The sequence below is a fragment of the Erinaceus europaeus genome, chromosome 1 (genome assembly GCF_950295315.1).
Source record: "Erinaceus europaeus chromosome 1, mEriEur2.1, whole genome shotgun sequence".
Classification (NCBI taxonomy): domain Eukaryota; kingdom Metazoa; phylum Chordata; class Mammalia; order Eulipotyphla; family Erinaceidae; genus Erinaceus; species Erinaceus europaeus.
In genome coordinates, this window is record NC_080162.1 from 77,551,171 (window position 1) to 77,570,035 (window position 18,865).

An 18,865-nucleotide genomic window follows, 5' to 3' on the forward strand; every position below is an offset into this window, starting at 1 on the left:
AAAAACTAAACTAAAACGAACAATGTTGTCTTTATATATCCTTCCCAAGTAGGGTGTGAACAGGATGTGACATAGAGAGGGTGGAGAGAAAAGTGACTGGTGAAAATCAGGGTGTGACAAGGAGAGGGGGCGGAGCAGATAAGAATTCTACCACTGAACCACCAGTGCCCTGGAGGGAAGGTGGTGCTTTATGTAAATGTAAAAGTGATTTATGTAAATAGACCACAGCTTTGAGTGGGATCAAACTAATCTCATACAGACATACTGGTGTTTAAGCTGGGGGGGGGAGCTGGCATACTATCCAACAGCCATGGATTGGGAACACAGACTGACAGGAACTTGGAGGTTTACAGGTTTCTGTGCCAAATATGAATATGAATATGAATGATATGGGCTCTGGGTCAGATCAACATGATAACTGTATTTACATATTTTCTTCAATTTTGTTGTAGTTATTATTGTTGTTGTTCTTGGTGTTGTCATTGTTGGATAGGACAGAGAGAAACGGAGAGAGGAGGGGAAGACAGAGGGGGAGAGAAAGACAGACACCTGCAGACCTGCTTCACTGTCTGTGAAGTGACTCCCCTGCAGGTGGGAGCAAGGGGCTTGAACTGGGATCCTTAACACTAGTCCTTGCGCTTCACACCACATGTACTTAAGCCGCTGTGCTACCACCCAACTCCCTATACTCGTTTTCTTATAATTTTGTAAATCAATATTAAGTCACTAATAAAAAATAAATAAGAATTTTGTTTGCAGGTGGGGGAGACAGCATAATGGCTATACACAAAGACTCTCATGCCTGAGGCTCCAGGATCACAGGTTTAATCCCCCACACCACAATGAACTACCATAAGCCAGAGATGAGCACTGCTCTGGTTCTTCTTCTTCTAGCGTTTGCCACTGCTCTGGTAAAAATAACTAAACAAATAAGTAAACAATAATAACAATTATAAATAGAAAGTACTAAAAAAATTCTAGTTGTGTGTATTTACCCTAGTGCTTAGACTTCCTAAAGGATAAACTGTAAATAAGGAAGAAGATACAAATAGTGCATTATGGACAGGGTAGATAGCATAATGGTTATGCAAAGAGACTCTCATGCCTGAGCCTCCAACGTCCTAGGTTCAATTCCCTATACCACCATAAGCCATAAAATCAGTGCTTTAGTAAGTAAAAAAAGAAAAAAAGAAAGAAAAGAAAAGAAAGAAAGAAAGAAAGGGAAAAAAAGATAGTGCATTATTATGTGAAAAAGGGTTGGAGTAGCTCAGCCTCCTAGAACACAAAACTTATAAGGCTGAGGCTCCAGAGGCTCCAGGACCAATAATACCCAGCACCACCTTATGCCAGAACTCAGCAATGCTCTGATCTCTCTCCCTTCCTCTCTCCTCTGTTACTCCCTCCTCTCATAATAAATATATACATCTTTTAATGTTTGAATTCAAGAAAAAACTAAAAAGAAAATCAAAGAAAAATAATTTCACAGTACGGTGGTGGTTTTGGTGCCAAGTGTGTGTGAGGGAGGAATAGCCTATAATGGTTAGTTATCCGTCTGAAAATCTCAGCTGAGGGAGAACAATCCATTCTGAGGCTTTATGGATGGGGGGGAGACGGAGAGGGGGAGGGGGAGAGGGGGAGAAGAGGGAGAGGGAGAAGGAGAGATCACCAGAGCATCCATCGCTTTCGCACATGCAGAGCCTGAGAGTCCACTGCTTCATCCACTAAGCTACCTTCCAGGCTGCATGATATATTTACTTAAGTAGCAATCATAAATCAAACTAGAAAAATCAGTGCTGGCTGATTGGGAAGAAGTGTTTTACTTCACTTTAGACACTGATGGTGGCACTGGAAATTGGCTCAGGCTTTCTGGTCGTGTGTGTGTGTGTGTGTGTGTGTGTGTGTGTGTGTATATATATATTTTCCACTTCAGTTCTTTATTGAGATAACACTGTATTATAACATATAAATATCATGTGGACATCACTGAAAAGCAACATGTGTTTCTTACATTTATAAAGAGTTCCCTACTGCAAGTCCAATTTTGTTCCTTAATATACACGTATCTCCTTTGTCCCTCTCTACTTATTCCTTCCCACTTCCTCTGTAACTGTTAATTGGCTTCATTTTTGTTTTTTCTAGTTCACCTGGATGTTTGTTTTCCCTATATATACCACATGACTTAAATCATATAATATTTGTCTTTTTTCATCAAGCATGATACCTTCTTAGGCCATTCATGTTGTTACAAATGGCAGGATTTCAATTTTTAAATAGCTAAATATTAGTATTCCAGACAGAGAGAGTCATGATCTACCATGCAGTAGATACTTGGGTTGTCTTGAGCTCTTTGCTATTCTGCTTCTCAAATGCTGCAGTAAACAGGGAGGAGTGCATATAACTCTCTGAATTAGTGTTTTTGTTTGTTTGCTTGTTTTGTTTTTTGCTATAAATAACCATATGTGGTATTATTGGATTAAATGGATCTCTCTTTTTTAAGATAGAAGCAGAGAGAGAGTGCATGAAAGAAAACCACAACACCAAAAGTTCCTTCAGCGCAGTGGGGCCCGGCTTGAACCTGGTTCTCATGCATAACAAAGCAGCATATTATTCAAGTGAGCTATTTTGCCTGCCCAGGGATTTTTCTTCTTTTCTTTTTTTTGTCTCCAGGGTTATCACTGGGGCTCGGTGCCTGCACTACGAATCCACTGCTCCTGAAGGCTATCCCCCCCCTTGCCCTTGCCCTTGCTTTTTATTATTGTTGTTGTTGTTGCTGTCATTGTTGTCAGATAGGACAGAGAGAAATAGAGATCTGACCCAGCCCGGGATTTTTCTTTTAAGGAACCTCCATACTGCTTCCTGGTCTTGTGTATTAACTCCGAAACTACTCACAGATATGGACTCAATGAGTCACCTGGACCTGGAAGAATAAACCTTAAGGAAATAACTTAAAAGGGAAATCAATTTCTATGCTATTTATATCAGTGACAACTAAAGCACATTTGCAATTCCACAAATAGTAGAAAAATGAGGTGAGTCATGTATCTTTGTGTATACCAACACAAAGCCATATTCAAAATGACAAGTATATGTCCTATTTCAGTAAGTGAGAGCATCTACTTGATTTCAGCAACTGTATTTATAATTAAGAATAAGGTCTCAGGGAGTCGGGTGGTAGCGCAGCGGGTTAAGCGCAGGTGGCGCAAAGTGCAAGGACTGGCATAAGGATCCCTGTTCGAGCCCCTGGCTCCCCATCTGCAGGGGAGTCACTTCACAAGCAGTGAAGCAGGTCTGCAGGTGTCTATCTTTCTCTCCCCCCTCTGTCTTCCCCTCCTCTCTCCATTTCTCTCTATACTATCCAACAAGGATGATATCAACAACAACAATAACTACAGCAATAAAACAATAAGGGCAACAAAAGGGAATAAATATTAAAAAAAAAATAAAGTCTCTGAAATCAGACATTACCTTGTCTGAATTCAGACACTGGCTCCCTGCACCCTTTCAAATGTTTTTCTTCTAATCATAGATTTGGACCACATAGGATCTGCAAGCCATTTCTTGTTCTGGAGGAAAGAGGTGAAATTTTATTTGAGCAGGGAACAGAGATGATTGGATTGCATCACACTGCCTGAGTTCAGCACTGTCCCTTGGCCATATGACCTTAGGCAAGTAACTAAACCATCCAACATTCCAGTTGCAATTCATGTATGTAATATGACCAATCTTAGATTAGTGCATGGCTAGCAATATGACCCACACCATAAAGTTCTTATAAAGTTTAAATGCAGTACTTTAAATGTCCTATAAAGTACTTAGTACAGTGCCTGACATGTAATAACTCCTCAGCAAAAGCCAGTAATTTGTATTCTTCAACTTACTGGCTACCCACAGGGGTTCAAGCATTCTACCACATGTACCCAATACATAGACCTCCACAAAACCCTTATTAAGGTGAGAGTGATTATTCAGAAAAACTAATTAAAGAAACAAGTCTGAACTCATACATATTAAAGGAGAAAAGGAGAATGCAGAATGGTTGGTAGATTTCAACTACAAATATGTAAAATGAAATGCACTGAAACATATGCAATGATATGTCCATAATTAGAACTTAATCATCATCAGGTCCTCTTGGTTTAAAGTTAGTTTCTATAACTTTATTTTATTTTCATTTTTGTGGAGCCTATTTCATCATTCCAGAAATGCATTTTCATTCAGATTGACAGAGAAAGAGACAGCAAGAGTAGAAAAGAGCTTTTCCTGGTGTTATGGTACTCCTATGTGGAGTTGGGGTTCAAAACCAGGCCACACTCATGGCTAGACATGCACCTACTAGATGAGCTATTTCTTTGGCCCTGGTTGTGTCTTTAATAAGGAAGTGTTAGGAGTCAGAGGTAGCATAGAGGGTTAGGCGCATGTGGCACAAAGCGCAAGGACCCGTGTAAGGATCCCAGTTCTTGCCCCCGGCTCCCCACCTGCAAGGGAATCACTTCACAGGTGGTGAAGCAGGTCTGCAGGTGTCTCTCTTTCTCTCCCCCTCTGTCTTCCCCATCTCTCTCCATTTCTCTCTGTCCTATCCAACAATGATGACATCAGTAACAATAGCAATAATAACTACAACAATAAAACAACAAGGGCAACAAAATGGGAAAATAAATACATACATATATATATATACATGAATTAAAAAAAAAAGTGTACACTGGAGACACAGTCCCATTGCATTTCTTGGTTATGCCATTCTTCCAAGCAGGGGCAAAGTCAGTATCAGATATCACTAGAGTGCTGGCTGTGACCGGCATGATCTTACCTGGAGGAGATAGAGGAGTCCTGGAACAAACAAGGTGAGTGGATACAGAGACTGGTATGTTGCTAAAGCAAGAAAAATAGCACTGAGGAAGGCACTACCTGTGAAAAGAAATACATAAATGGAATAATCCAGCCTCATCAACAGAAAGTAGAATCAGAGTCTCCTACACACAAAATTTCCTATAACTGCTCAAATAATCACCTGCCAAGTGTGTCCTGATACACAAGGTGCTGTGTAAACTCACACAAAGAAAAAGTTTCTTGGCATGATTCCCAATGGAAAAAAAAATCAAGGCTAATGACCTCTAGCAACCTGAGGTACCATAGGTCTATTTCTATGACAAACGACAGACATTCTCTTAATAATGTTCAATAAAAGGAGAAACTAATCATGCCACACAGTCTGAAGAGTTTCACCCTTTTCCTAACCCAACTTCAGAGACAAGTAGAAGATGACAGAACTTTTTATTTTTTTTTGCCTACAGGTGTTTCATATACTTGCAACATCTATGAACAATCTTTAAAAAGAAGATTATAAATGTGGCAAGTTCATTGGAAAAGGAATAGAGAGAAAATAATTTATTTATTATCATTTTATTTTAATGAGAGAGTTACAGAGAGAAAGATACAGAGAGAAATCAGAGCATTGCTCAGCTCTGGCTTATAGTGGTGTTGGGGACTGGACCTAGGGTCTTGCAGCCCCAGGTATGAAAGTCATTTTCATAACCATGACGCTGTTTCCTGAACTGAAGAACTTTTTAAAAGATTTATTTATTAATACAAGAAAGAAAAGGAGAGGGAGAGTGAGCCAGAGCATCTCTCTGGCACGTGCAATGTAGGAAATCAAGCTTGGGGGCATCATGCTTTCATGTCCAAAGTTCTAGTCACTGCTCCACCTTCCAGGTTGCAAGAAAAAACTTTCAGTGCTCTATGCTTCATGTCATAGAAACTCAGCAGCAAGGAACGATTTGTGGTTGAAAGAAAGTAGGAGAAAAGCAGAAAAGATAGGAAACTGAAAGCTAAAAACCAAAGACAAAATTCTGTGGGGTTGGCTGACCTATTCTTTTGATTAATACCAAGCATGATGTCCTGTATCCAGGGAACTTACAGATATGACTGAACAGGGATAGCACATCCAGTCAAGCTGTGCCACCAGTAGAGGCCCCCATATACCTATTGAGCATGGACACCTGGATAACCTAGACACTTAGCACCAGAACTAGGTCAGCTCTGATACAGGGAGATGGCATTGAACAGCTAGCAAGGTCTCAGGGCTCCTTAGCTTGGTTAGAATTTTGAATGACATTTTGTAAAATGAGGAATAGAAGGAAAGAAGGTAGGAAGGGAAGAATGGAGGGGAGAGGAGGGGAAGGGAAGGGAGGAAGGAAGGGAGGGGAGGAAGGAAAGGAGGGGAGAAAGGAAGGGAGGGGAGGAAGGAAGGAAATCTAAGTAGAGAAAAAAACTGGTGAACTTTTTAGTGGTATATGATTATCTATAGAAATTGGGGGTGGGAGAAAGAAGAGACCCATTAATTTCACTAGAGGGAAACAAATATTCCAGCTCTTTCCATTTTTATAAACTTTTAAAAAGATAAATAGTAGTCTTATTTTAGCTTCTTGGCTGCTTTTTAAAAGATTTATTGTATTTTTTTCTTTCTCTTTTGTATGAGGGAGAGAGACTGAAGCATAGCTCAGCTCTAGTATATGGCAGAGCTGAGGATTGAACCAGGGACCTCTGGGGCCTCAGAAATCATCCATTCTTAGAAATGTGGTAAAAACAAATACACAACCTCCAACCTCTTTCTTCCCCAGGAGACACTATGGAGTGAAATAAACACACCCACCTCCTTCCCTAATTGCCTGAGATCAGTAATTACTTGTCTGGAGCAGCTGACTGTAAGACCCAAGAGAGGAGAAACAGCTCACGGTCTAATAGAAAGATCTTGTGAGTTTTAGAATATTGCTCCCAAGATCAGGATAGAAGCAGTCTTCCTGCCTTCTTTGGATGAAATAATTAGGAAGGAAAAAATCTGTTCCTTCTCCTCCTCTCTCTGCCAGTAAGTGGCATCAACTTCCCACGCCTTCCCTGTAGACACCCCAGTTATCTTGCCAGCTCCACATTCCTTACACCAGTCACCATGAGATGCTGGTCAAGTTCTGAACATTCATTACTTTAGTTCTTGCTCTCATTGCCATTCCCCAAGTTTTTCCAATAGCCTCTTCCTTCTTTAACACAATGGTCTTCCAGCTCCATCCCATCTAGTCTATCCTCCATAGAAATATGAGAAGGTTTTGTTAAAAAGTTCACCACCCGAAATGGATAGATATAGACCAGGGCCCATGAGATAGAGAATATGTTCACATGTATCCACAAGTTGGGGATACTTTAAAGCAAAAGTGTACAATATTTTGCAGAGTCAATAAATGAAGCAAGCAAGTAGAAAGACCCAAAAAGACACCACAAAGTACTTAATGAAATAGTTTCTACTTAGACCTAGACACCCTCCTCACCTACATCCTACACGTCCTTCAATTACTTCAAAGCTAACGGTGTCAGACAAAGTAAGGACTACAAAAGCTGAATAAGGGCAAGAGACTGGCATACTTTAATGATGACTCTTTGGTCACTACCGAGCCACCCCATCATCTGGGGCCCTAGACAGGGAGTCCTGGGATTCCCACACAGCCATGATGGGCCTAGACCTCTAACAACTCCCTCTCTCCACTGTCACTAGTCATCCCTATCAGGAACAATATAATGGATCCCTTTGTAGGCCCCTATAGGATCTTGCCCTCAATGTGGATCAACAATGGTAGGGACTGGTCCATTCTCTGAAGGGAGGTTGAGTAATAGACTCTACAACTTGAGCAAGATGGGTCCTAAAATTAGTGAAGCCTGGAATGTTCCTAGCTGTGACCATAGAATGTAAGCTCAGACCTACAGGGATGCATGGATGCACAGGTTACATAGGTCCCCCCTGTGCTGAACACAGGCCCCAGATCAAATCCATGGGGTTTACCGTTAACAATATTTATACACTTTTCCCATTTTTGGAAGCTACGCTCTTCCCTGATTCAGCTTTCTAGCCCTTTTTCCAAAGATGACACCATCTCCCCAGACAATAACCTAAGTCCACCTCATATGAGACATCAGGCTCAGGCAAAAACTAGTAAAGCCATGGGCCCCTTGGAATATACCTAAAATAGACCTACTAGGTTTTCCAAAACATAGACCCCAAATCTTCATCTGCAATATTCTTGTCTTTAGGTTCATGATTAGTCAACAATTTGATCTGCTTTATATCTTAACTCTTTTTTAGCCACTAGGTTCCAGATGCTACTATGATGCCAACCTGACTTTCCTGGGCAGATGACCCCACCAATGTGTCCTGGAGCCCCACCTGCCCAATTAGGGAAAGAAAAAGACAGACTGGGAGTATGGATTGACCTCTCAACGCCCATGTTCAATGGGGAAGCAATTAGAGATGCCAGACCTTCCACCTTCTGTACCCCATAATGATCCTGGGTCCATACTCCCAAGATATAAAGAATAGGAAAGCTATCAAGGGAGGGGATGGGAGTTCTGATGGTGGGAATTGTGTGGAAATGTACCCCTCTTAGCCTATGGTCTTGTCAATATTTCCATTTTATAAATAAAAATTATATAAATAAAAAATAGAATAGCAATTTAGGACTTTCTTTTTTTTAAGTTTTTTTAAATATTTATTTTCTTTTTGTTGCCCTTGTCTTTTTTTTTGTTGTTGTAATTATTGATGTCATCATTGTTGGATAGGACAGAGAGAAATGGAGAGAGGGGAAAACAGAGAGAGGGAGAGAAAGATAGATACCTGCAGACTTGCTTCACCGCTTGTGAAGCGACTCCTCTGCAGGTGGGGAGCCGGGAAACCAGAATCCTCACACCAGTCCTTGTGCTTTGCGCCACGTGCGCTTAACCCATTGCACTGGCGCCCAATTCCCAATTTAGGACTTTCTTTTTTTTTTAATTTTTTAAATATATTTATTAATTTTCCCTTTTGTTGCCCTTGTTGTTTTTTTATTGTTGTTGTAATTGTTATTGATGTAGTCATTGTTAGAACAGAGAGAAAGGGAGAGAGGAGGGGAAGACAGAGGGGGAGAGAAAGATAAGACACCTGCAGATCTGCTTCACCGCCTGTGAAGTGACTCCCCTGCAGGTGGGGAGCCGGGGGCTCGAACCGGGATCCTTGAGACAGTCCTTGTGCTTTGCGTCATGTGCACTTAACCCACTGCGCTGCCGCCCGACTCCCCAATTTAGGACTTTCTATGGCAAGAAGCCAGATACAGTGCCTGCTCTCCAATGGCTGAGGTCAGTGCTCCAAGGGCAGAAATGTGGTGCTGCAAGTCAGGAGCCTTGGCGTGTGGGATGCTGGGGCAGATGTGGGAGGAGCACATGCACAGTCTGCCCCAAAGCAAGGGGGAGTATGGAGGCACACAGGAGAATCAGACAGAATTGGCATAGTTTGAAAAGGGAGACCAGAAGAAAGGGTTAGGACACAAAAGGAAGATGGCATATGCTTGGGGCAGGACTGGGGAAAATGAAAGTACAAGGTGATTTCATACGTTGTAGACAAGCTGTGCACTAAGCAGACATTTCTGGAGTACCTGCAGGGTGCCACGGAGACAGGCAACTCAGACAGTCTCTGTCCTCAGGGAGCTCCCAGTAAACAGTGACAAAACATAGGAGGAAAATAAGAAGGAAGTGTACCTACCTAGCCCATCAAGAGAAGCTGGTACCTTGTGGTCCGGGAGGTGACGCAGTGATAAGGCTTTGGACTCTCAAGCATGAGGTCCTGAGTTCGATCCCCAGCAGCACATGTGCCAGAGTGATGTCTGGTTCCTGGTTCTTTCTCTCTCCTCCTATCTTTCTCATTAATAAATAAATTATATATATATATATATATATAAGCTGGTACCTGAGTTTGGACAATGAGCAGGTGAGGTCTGGCAGGCCAAAGGAATAGCATGTGTAAGGTGGGCGAGAGAGAGAGAACGGTGTGCTAAAGAAGGTTGATGACGGGAGAGTCTGTGATTAGCTCAACATTAAAAAAAGCATGGTGAGAGGGCTGGGGAGACAGCATAATGGTTATGTGAAAAAAAACTTTCATGCCTGAGGTACCAAAGGTCCCAGATTCAATCTCTAACACCACCATGACCAATACTCCCTTTGGTTAAAAAAATTAATAAATAAAAACTAATAACTTAAAATAACTAAGTAAAAATAAACATAGTAAGAGCTGGAAGGTATGAATGGAAGACAGCAACAGATGGGGCTTTTGTAGATGATGGTGGTGACATTCTTGCCCCTTGGTCTGAGCACTGATTATTCATCATGTGGTAAAAATGTTTTCATATATATATATATGTGTGTGTGTGTGTGTGTGTGTGTGTGTATATATTACACTTTAAATATATAGTCATCATCTAAAAAGTTTAAGCAAGCAAGTAGGTAGGGATTAGATGGTGGGGGCTTAGCTTACACAATCACCCCATAACATCTACCTACAGACCTACACAGACCATTCAAAACAATGATTAAAATGGCAGCTTGGTATGGGCAAGAGCTGGAGCACTTATCTAGTCAGAAAGACTGTGCCAAGACAACTATGAGTTTGACCCAAACAACATCTAAGTCACTGTTTACCTGGGCCTTTTTGTATTAATACTAGTCCTTGCTCTTAACATGGGCATATTAAAGCCAGGCAGTCAAATATATGTGTGTACTGGCTTAGTATCAGGGAACTTCATTATCTATGCAATCTAGTTTTGAACATGTTTTCCAACTCTCTGTGTGTGCATGTGTGGGAGGGGTGGGGAGAATGAAGCATGCCTTGGCACGGCCGGGGTAAGGTTTTGCCTCCAGGGTGTGATCTCGGTCTCGGTGGGTGGCATAGCCACAGGAAGGAGCTGGAGCACAGGCAAGATAGGACTGTGGGGGCTGGTTCAGGATATGGACTTTTCTTCTTTTCTTTTATTGTCACCAGGATTATTGCTGGTGTTTGGTGGCTGCGCAACAAACCAAACACTCTTATCAGCCATTTTTTCCTTCCTTCCTTCCTTCCTTCCTTCCTTCCTTCCTTCCTTCCTTCCTTCCTACCTCCCTTCCTTCCTTCCTTCCTTTTGCCTTCCTTCCTTTTGTCCTTCCTTCCTCCTCCCCTCCTTCCCATCCCCCCTTTCTTTCTTTCTTTCTTTCTTTCTTTCTTTCTTTTCTCTCTTCTTTAATTTGATAGGACAGATAGAAATCGAGAAGGAAGGTAGCCAGGAGGTAGTGCAGTAAGCGCACGTGGCGCAAAGTGCAAGGACCGGTGTAAAGATCCCGGTTCGAGCCCCCGGCTCCCCACCTGCAGGGGAGCCACTTCACAGGCAGTGAAGCAGGTCTGCAGGTTTCTATCTTTCTCTCCCCTTCTCTGTCTTCCCCTCTTCTCTCCATTTCTCTCTGTCCTATCCAACAACGAATGACATCAACAACAATAATAACTACAACAATAAAACAACAAGGGCAACAAAAGGGAATGAATAAATAAATACAATTTACTTAAAAAAAAAGAAATTGAGAAGGGAAGGAAAGATAGGGAGAGAGAGAGGCATCTGTAGACCAGCTTCACCACTTGTGAAGCTTGCCCCTTTGCAGGTGGGGAGTGGGGTCTCAAACCCAGGCCCTTTAGCATTGTAATGTGTCCACTTTAATGTGTCCACTGAGTGCACCATCGCCTGGCCCCCAAACTGTGCATTTCTAATAGAAATAACAAAGACTGGGTCCTAGACAGTGACCTGTAGCAGAACAGGCAGCGGTTAAAGTACACATTATGACAGGACACTCAGAAGAGCAAGGAGCAGCAGAGCCTACACATCACCCTATATTCCTAGGGAGGAGGAGGTGATGGTGGTGGAGCCCAGCTCAACACACTAAACTCCTAGTTAAGTGTGCCCTTGTAACCGGCAGCCTCTCAAAGTCCATCCATCAGTGGCGCAGATGATTTATCAAGTACTACTCTGTTCTAGTCACCACTTTAAGCAATTTACACACATTAACTAATTTAGTCTTGGTAATAATTCCATGAAGTATAGGTACTACTACTATATGCCTTTTATTTAGTTATTTATTGATTCCCTTTTTGTTGCCCTTGTTATTTTACTGTTGTAGTTATTATTGTTGTCTGTCTTTGTTGTTGTATAGGACAGAGAGAAATAGAGAGAGGAGAGGAAGACAGAGTGGGAGAGAAAGACAGACACCTGCAGACCTGCTTCACCGCCTGTGAAGAGACTCCCCTGCAGGTGGGGATCCAGGGGCTTGAACCAGGATCCTCATACTGGTCCTTGCGCTTTGCACCACGTGCTCTTAACCCGTTGCGCTACTGCCAACTCCCTACATCCCTGTTTTACAGATAAGAAAACAAAATGGGAGAGAAGATAATTGCCCAAATCCTAGTAGTAAGATCTGGACCCAGAGAATCTTACTCCACAGCCCCATATTCTTTTAACTGTATCACTATGGTACCTTCTTGATCTCAGTCTCTGATAGTTTCATAAAAGTCACAATAAGCAGAGCAAGTATTTGTTAAACAGGTTCTGCCCAGGAAGCATTCTAAGCTAGTTTTGATCCTCAATTTCTTAACTTTATGAGAAATAGAGACCAATATCAGGCCTTCTTTCACATTCTGTGTGAAGATAAAATGCAAGTTTCATCCATGCAAGTAATGCACTCATTCACTGAGCCCCCTGCCCAGCTGCTACACTGTTCTTTTATCCCTCTACAAATCCATGTGGCAGAGATTATATCTGGATCAAACCGAAGCGCTGGAGGTTGAGGTGCCTGAGACTACAGAGCTGGTAACTACCAACACAGCCAACAGTTTTAGTTGTTATTGTTTTTTTTTTTTTTGTGGAGTCAGGGCTCTGTGTACACGCATGATTTTACTGCTTCCAAGCCAACTTTTTCATTCAACTAGAAAGGTAAAAAAGAGAGAGCAAGAGAGCAGAGAGAGAGGGAGACACACCAGAGCCCAGGAGTTTCCTCTGGAGCTATGCCAGCCTCATGCAGTGCTGAGGTTCAAACATAGGTTGTGTATACAGCAAAGAATATGCCCTACCCAGTAAGCTATTCTCTTCTTTATCCCTAAAACCAGGAAGTTTTGAAGCTGGATTGACCTGACAATACTGTCCTCAGGTTGCTCTGAGAAACACCTGCAACTCTGCTTTACCACTTATAAAGCTTCCGCCATGCAGGTGGAAACTGAGGGCTTGAACTTCGATTCTTACACATGGTAACTCTACCAGGTGTGCCACCACCAGGCTGTGAGGAATCTTTTTAGAAGGAGTATATATTATCATTAGCTGGTCCTTGCGCTTCAGGCCACGTGTGTTTAACCAGCTGTGCTACCGCCCAACTCCCAGGAGTATATATTATCAAGAGTCACAATCAGCACCACCACTTATTGAGAAATTAGCACATGCTTTATGGCATTTAAGTTTTTTTTTTTTTTTACATGCATCATCTCTTCCAGTCTTTGTATCTACTCTATACAGTAGGGACTATTTCAACCTTGAGGTCACAGATAAAGAAACAGAGACCTAGACAATTACAAGACTTGCTCAAGGATCCAGCTGGGAAATGGTGGAGCTGGAATTAGCTACCCGATCTGTCTGACATCAGAGCAACCTGAGCTCTTAATCGCTCTGGATTGCCTCTGATAATACTGATCCTTTTTTTCCTTGGGAAGCAGTTCTTCTCACACTGGCCTCTTTTGGTGAAATAAAGAGGGCTGGAAGGCAAACCTCAAGAATTCCTAGCCTGGAACATTTCACTGTTGACAAATAGTGAATAAGGCAGAGTACCTATTAACATGTATTGGTTTTTTTTGTTTGTTTTGTCTAATGATTATTACAACATAGGGATGGAGCTAATTTAGCCAGTTCACTGAGAAGTAGACTACCCCTTCACCAAAGCTCCAATGTTTGAAGTGAAACCCAAGCTGTTCCTCTAAACCATCAACTCTGCCAGCAGACCTGTTTCCCAGCCAAAAGTCCCAACAAGGACATCACACAATGGCCTGGGTTTTGTCCTGGCTGGCATGTCAGTGTGTCCCAGGCGACTGTGGATTGCCACAAAAGAAGCCAAGGGAGAGCAAATAAAAGGAGTCAAGGGGATGAGTAAATGAGGTCACTTCCTTCTGTAGGGTACCTGGGAAGTCTGGGGAAAGTGTGGCCAAGTTTACTTCTACTGTCTATCTTCTTATTTAAGGGTGTTAATTTACCTTGGGAAAAATCCAATACAACAGGGCCAGCAAAATAGCTCATTTGGATAGTGCGCTGCTTTGCCCAGTGACTCAAGCCTGGCCCCTCCTGCATGGAAGGAAGCTTCAGTGCTGTGATCTCTTTTACTCTTTCTCTCTGCCTGTTTCTCTGTCTCTATCTTAAAAATAAATAAACTAACTAATATGACAAGGAAATAAAAATCACCACTGAGCTTCCTCTACAGAGTCAAGTATTACTCATTTGGAATCTATTTTCTTCCCATTTTTACTGTTTTATTACATGACAAAAAAATAAAGTTAGTCTTTATACAAGTAACAGGAGCAATTACAGCAAACTCAATTTTAACACACAACTGTAGAAATATAAAGCAGGTGGAAGAGGGATAAACCACTTAGCAATGTGGAAAAAATTATAGCTCCTGCATAGAGGAATACCAATAAAAATCAGGTTGGGGCCAGAAGATAGCTCACCCAGTAGGGTACATGCTTTGCTTGGGTTTGAGCCCCAGTACCAACTTAAGAGTGTTACAACACTAGTGGAAGCTCCAGTGCTGTGGTATGTCTCTTGCTGTCTCTATCTGAAATAAAATTTAAAAAGAAAAGAAAGAAAGAAAGAAAGAAAGAAAGGAAGGAAGGAAGGAAGGAAGAAAGAAAGAAAGAAAGAAAGAAAGAAAGAAAGAAAGAAAGAAAGAAAGAAAAAGTCATTCCAGGGGCCAGTAAGATAGCTCACCTAAATAGTGCACCTGCTTTGTCATACATGCTACCCACGTTTGAGCCCTGCCCCACTACACTGGAGGAAATTTTGGCGTGCGCGTGCGCATGCGCGCGCGCGCACGCACGCACACACACACACACACACACACACACACACACACACACGCCATGAGTGCTCAAGTGTGTAACCAGATATTGTATACATACACACACACACATTCTCTCCCTCTCCCTCTCCCTCTCTCTCTCCCTCCCTTTCACTCTTTCTCTAATTTACTCCACAGAACTTCTGAGAAATTTATCACTTTCAGGGAGTCAGGTATTGATAGTATGGAAGGCATAGGTTAGTTATAGAGAGAAAAATTAAGCTGAAAGTTTATATATAGATCAGTCAGAACCCTAGATCTCAACTCAGTCATGTGCAGCCAGATGACCCCTATAAATTCCCATTCCCTCTAATGTTCTACTCCATTTCTGGCAGACCACAATTCTGGAGAAAACGAACTGAAGAGGCAAAGGGATTCTCCCCACAGTAATGAGCTAAGGAAAAGTGGGGGGAGAAGACTGAGATTGCATGCAGTCTAAATACCGCAATCTCCTGATTTTGTTCTCACAACCTAACAGTTTATCACCTGAACATTACACACACTCCCCATACATTGCAATTCCAATTCTACTGCCTCTAGGAGAGGTAGGGTTTTTTTGTTTTCTTTTTTTTTTCATACAGCTTTTTTTTTCTCCCAGGGGCTAGGCAGTGGAACACTTGGTTAAGTGCACATGTTACAATGTGCAAGGACTTGAGTTAAAGCCCCCTATTCCCACCTAGAGGGGAAAAGTTTCCTTCATGAACGGTGAAGTAGTGCTGTAGGTGTCTCTATCCTTCTGTCTCCCCTTTCCCCCCTGGATTTCTCTTTCTCTATCCAACAAATAAATAAAATATTTAAAAAGATAAGATTTCATCTTTCAGACAAACAGATTTCCCCCCCAGGCAGGAATCCAGAGGATTTCTATCTAGTCAAAATAAGTAGTTAAATAATTTTTTTTTAAAAAGTAACATATTTTAAAGAGACTTCCTTGCTTCTTTCCACCTAAGGTCCCTATTCTCATCTGCTCTATTCCTACTCTTTGGTTCCTGTTTATTAAACATTTTCTCCTACTTCCTACCTTACTGCGTGCCTTTCAGCCACCAAGTTGCAGACACTACTATGATTCCATCCTGACCTCTCTGGCCAGATGACCTTACCAACATGTATGGGAACCTCATTCTCCTAAGCCCTACCTAACTAGAGAAAGATAGAAACAGGCTGGGGGTATGGATCAAACTGCCAACATCTAAGTCCAGCAAATAAGCATTTGCAGAAGCCAGAACTCCTTCCTCCTGTACCCTAAAGAGAATTTTGGTCCATACCCCCAGAGGGGGGGAAAGATAAGGGAAGATGACTAGTGAGCTGTGGACCCCAATTCTATTAGGACCCAAAATGCTTGTTACCAGGAATCTGTTTTAATGCCACCACTGAACAGGAAGTCAGGCACTGCTTCACTAATCTGAGAAAGAAAACGAAAAAAGGACACTCTGGAGAAGTAATAAACTGGGACTTTAAAAGGATGTGAAACTTCATCTTGGATGGAGCTAGAAGGAATCGTGTTAAGTAAGATAAGCTAGAAAGTGACGGTAGAATATGGGATAATCTCACTCATGGACGTACATTGAGAAATAAGAACAGAGAGAGGAAACACAAAGCAGAACCTGGAGTGGGTTTGGTGCAATGCACCAAAGTAAAGGACTCTGCGAGCTGGGGGGTAGCTTTCAGGTCCTGGTGCACAATAGTGGAGGGGGACCAAGGCTGGGGGTGAGAGTCTTTGTAGGAAATTAAAATTTTTTACACATGAATCAAAAACTGTATTTACTGTAAATCATTAATCCCTCCAATTGAAAAAAAATAATAAAGTAAAAGCAGGACCATAGAAAAAATGGGGGGTCTGGGGGCCGGGCTAAGCACAGCGGGTTAAGCACACATGGCTCGAAGCGCTAGGACTGGAGTAAGAATCCCAGTTCAAGCCCCCGGCTCCTCTCCTACAGGGGGTCGCTTCACTGGTGATGAAGCAGGTCTGCAGGTGTCTATCTTTCTCTCCCCCTCTCTATCTTCCCCTCCTTTCTCCATTTCTCTCTGTCCTATCGAACAACAATGACAACAACAATAATGACAACAATGATAAACAAGGGCAACAAAAGGAAAAAAATAGCTTCCAGGAGTAGTGTGTTCACAGTGCAGGCGTCCAGCCCCAGCGATAACCCTAGAGGAAGAAAAAAAGAAAGAAAAAATGGGGGGGTGGCGCACCTGGTTAAGCACACTTGGTACAAAGTGCAAGGACGCACGCAAGGATCCCAGTTTGAGCCCCTGGCTCCCTACCGGCGGGCAGGCGGGGGGTCGTTTCACAGTGCCCAGTATAAGGAATGAAAAAAGACTCATGCCAAGTCACAGCATTATGAAATTTCAAAACACTAGGATAAAAAGAATATCCTGGGGGCAGGGCGATAGTGCAGTGGGTTAAGCGCCCATGGTGCAAAGACTAAGAATCCTGGTTTGAGCCCCAGCTCCCCACCTGCATGGGGGTCGTTTCACAAGCGGTGAAGTAGGTCTGCAGGTGTCTATCTTTCTCTCACCTTATCTCGATTTCTCTCTATCCTATCCAACAACAACATCTATAACATTAATAACAATAATAACAAGGGCAACAAAAATGCAAAAAATGGCCTCCAAGAGCAGTGAATTTGTAGTGCAGGCACCGAGCCCCCATGATAACCCTGGAGGCAAAAATAAATAAGGAAAAATTGGCCACCAGAATTGGTGAAATAAAAAAAAAAAGAATATCCTAACTGCTTCAAAAAAGAAATACATTAAACTGCTCAGTACAACAACCACAATGATAGAAGATAATGCACAATACCTTCAAGATTCTGAAGAGTTTTTCCAGGCTAGTATTCTATACCCTGCCTTAACTACTAGGGAAATTAAATAAAAGGAAAGTAGAGATATTGTTATAAAATAGCTAAATCATTATCTCCCATAATGGGAATGCAATAGATAATATGTAAGATTTCTAAGTCATTAATCAAATATAAAGACATATTTAAAAATATGGAAGTTAGTATTAGCAAAGTCAGAAAGCAGTTGCTTCAAAGAAGTTGACATAGGTAGAAAGAAAGAGGTAGAGGGTTGCTTTTATAAGCTTTTCAAAAGAAATAATTTCTAGGGGCCAGTTGGTGGTGCACCGAGTAAAGCACATATATTATCATGCACAAAGACCTGGGTTCAAGCCCCTGGTTCCCACCTGTGGGGGGGTGGGGTGGGGGAAGCTTCACAAGTGGTAAACAGTGCTGCTAGTCAGTCTCTCTCTCCCTCCCTCCTTTCTCCCCCTCAATTTCTCTCTCTCTATCTAATATAAATAAGTAATAAAAGAAAAAAAATCAATTTTAAAAAATTAGATTTACTTATCTTTATGAGGGAGAGGGGGAATGAGACAGACATGCAGGCAGACAAAAGACTACTCAGCTTTGGCTTACAGTGGTGTTGGGGCTGATCCTGGGACAACCTCTGGAACCTTAGACGTACATATATTGTGCTCTAACACAGTTTCCCTTACCAATGGGGAAAATCAATTATCCTAAAATTTTTTATTTTATTTTATTTGGCCTCCAGGGTTATCACTGGGGCTCGGTGCCTGCACCACTAATTTTTCCCTTTTTGCTGCCCTGTTGTTTTATCGTTGTTGTGGTTATTATTATTGTCATTGATGATGTTGTTGTTGGACAGGACGGAGAGAAATGGAGAGAGGAGGGGAAAACAGAGGGGGGAAGAAAGATAAACACCTGCAGACCTGCCTCATCACTTGTGAAGCGAGCCCCCTGCAGGTGGGGAGCCAGGGGCTGGGTCCAGGATCCTTACACCGGTCCTTGTGCTTTCTTTTTTTTTTTTCCTCCTCCAGGGTTATTGCTGGGCTCGGTGCCTGCACCATGAATCCACCGCTCCTGGAGGCCATTTTTTTTTCCCC

General features: G+C 42.2%; 1 protein-coding gene across 2 annotated transcripts in view; it reads right to left on the minus strand.

The window, feature by feature from the left end:
* The window catches only part of PIGU (phosphatidylinositol glycan anchor biosynthesis class U), a 129,701-nt gene that overhangs the window by 59,477 nt on the left and 51,359 nt on the right, over positions 1-18,865 (minus strand). For both annotated transcript variants that reach the window (XM_060188641.1, XM_007522663.3), the window contains exon 7: positions 4,811-4,908. In XM_060188641.1, coding sequence (XP_060044624.1) covers positions 4,811-4,908 — 98 coding nt within the window. The remainder of the gene's footprint in view (positions 1-4,810; positions 4,909-18,865) is intronic.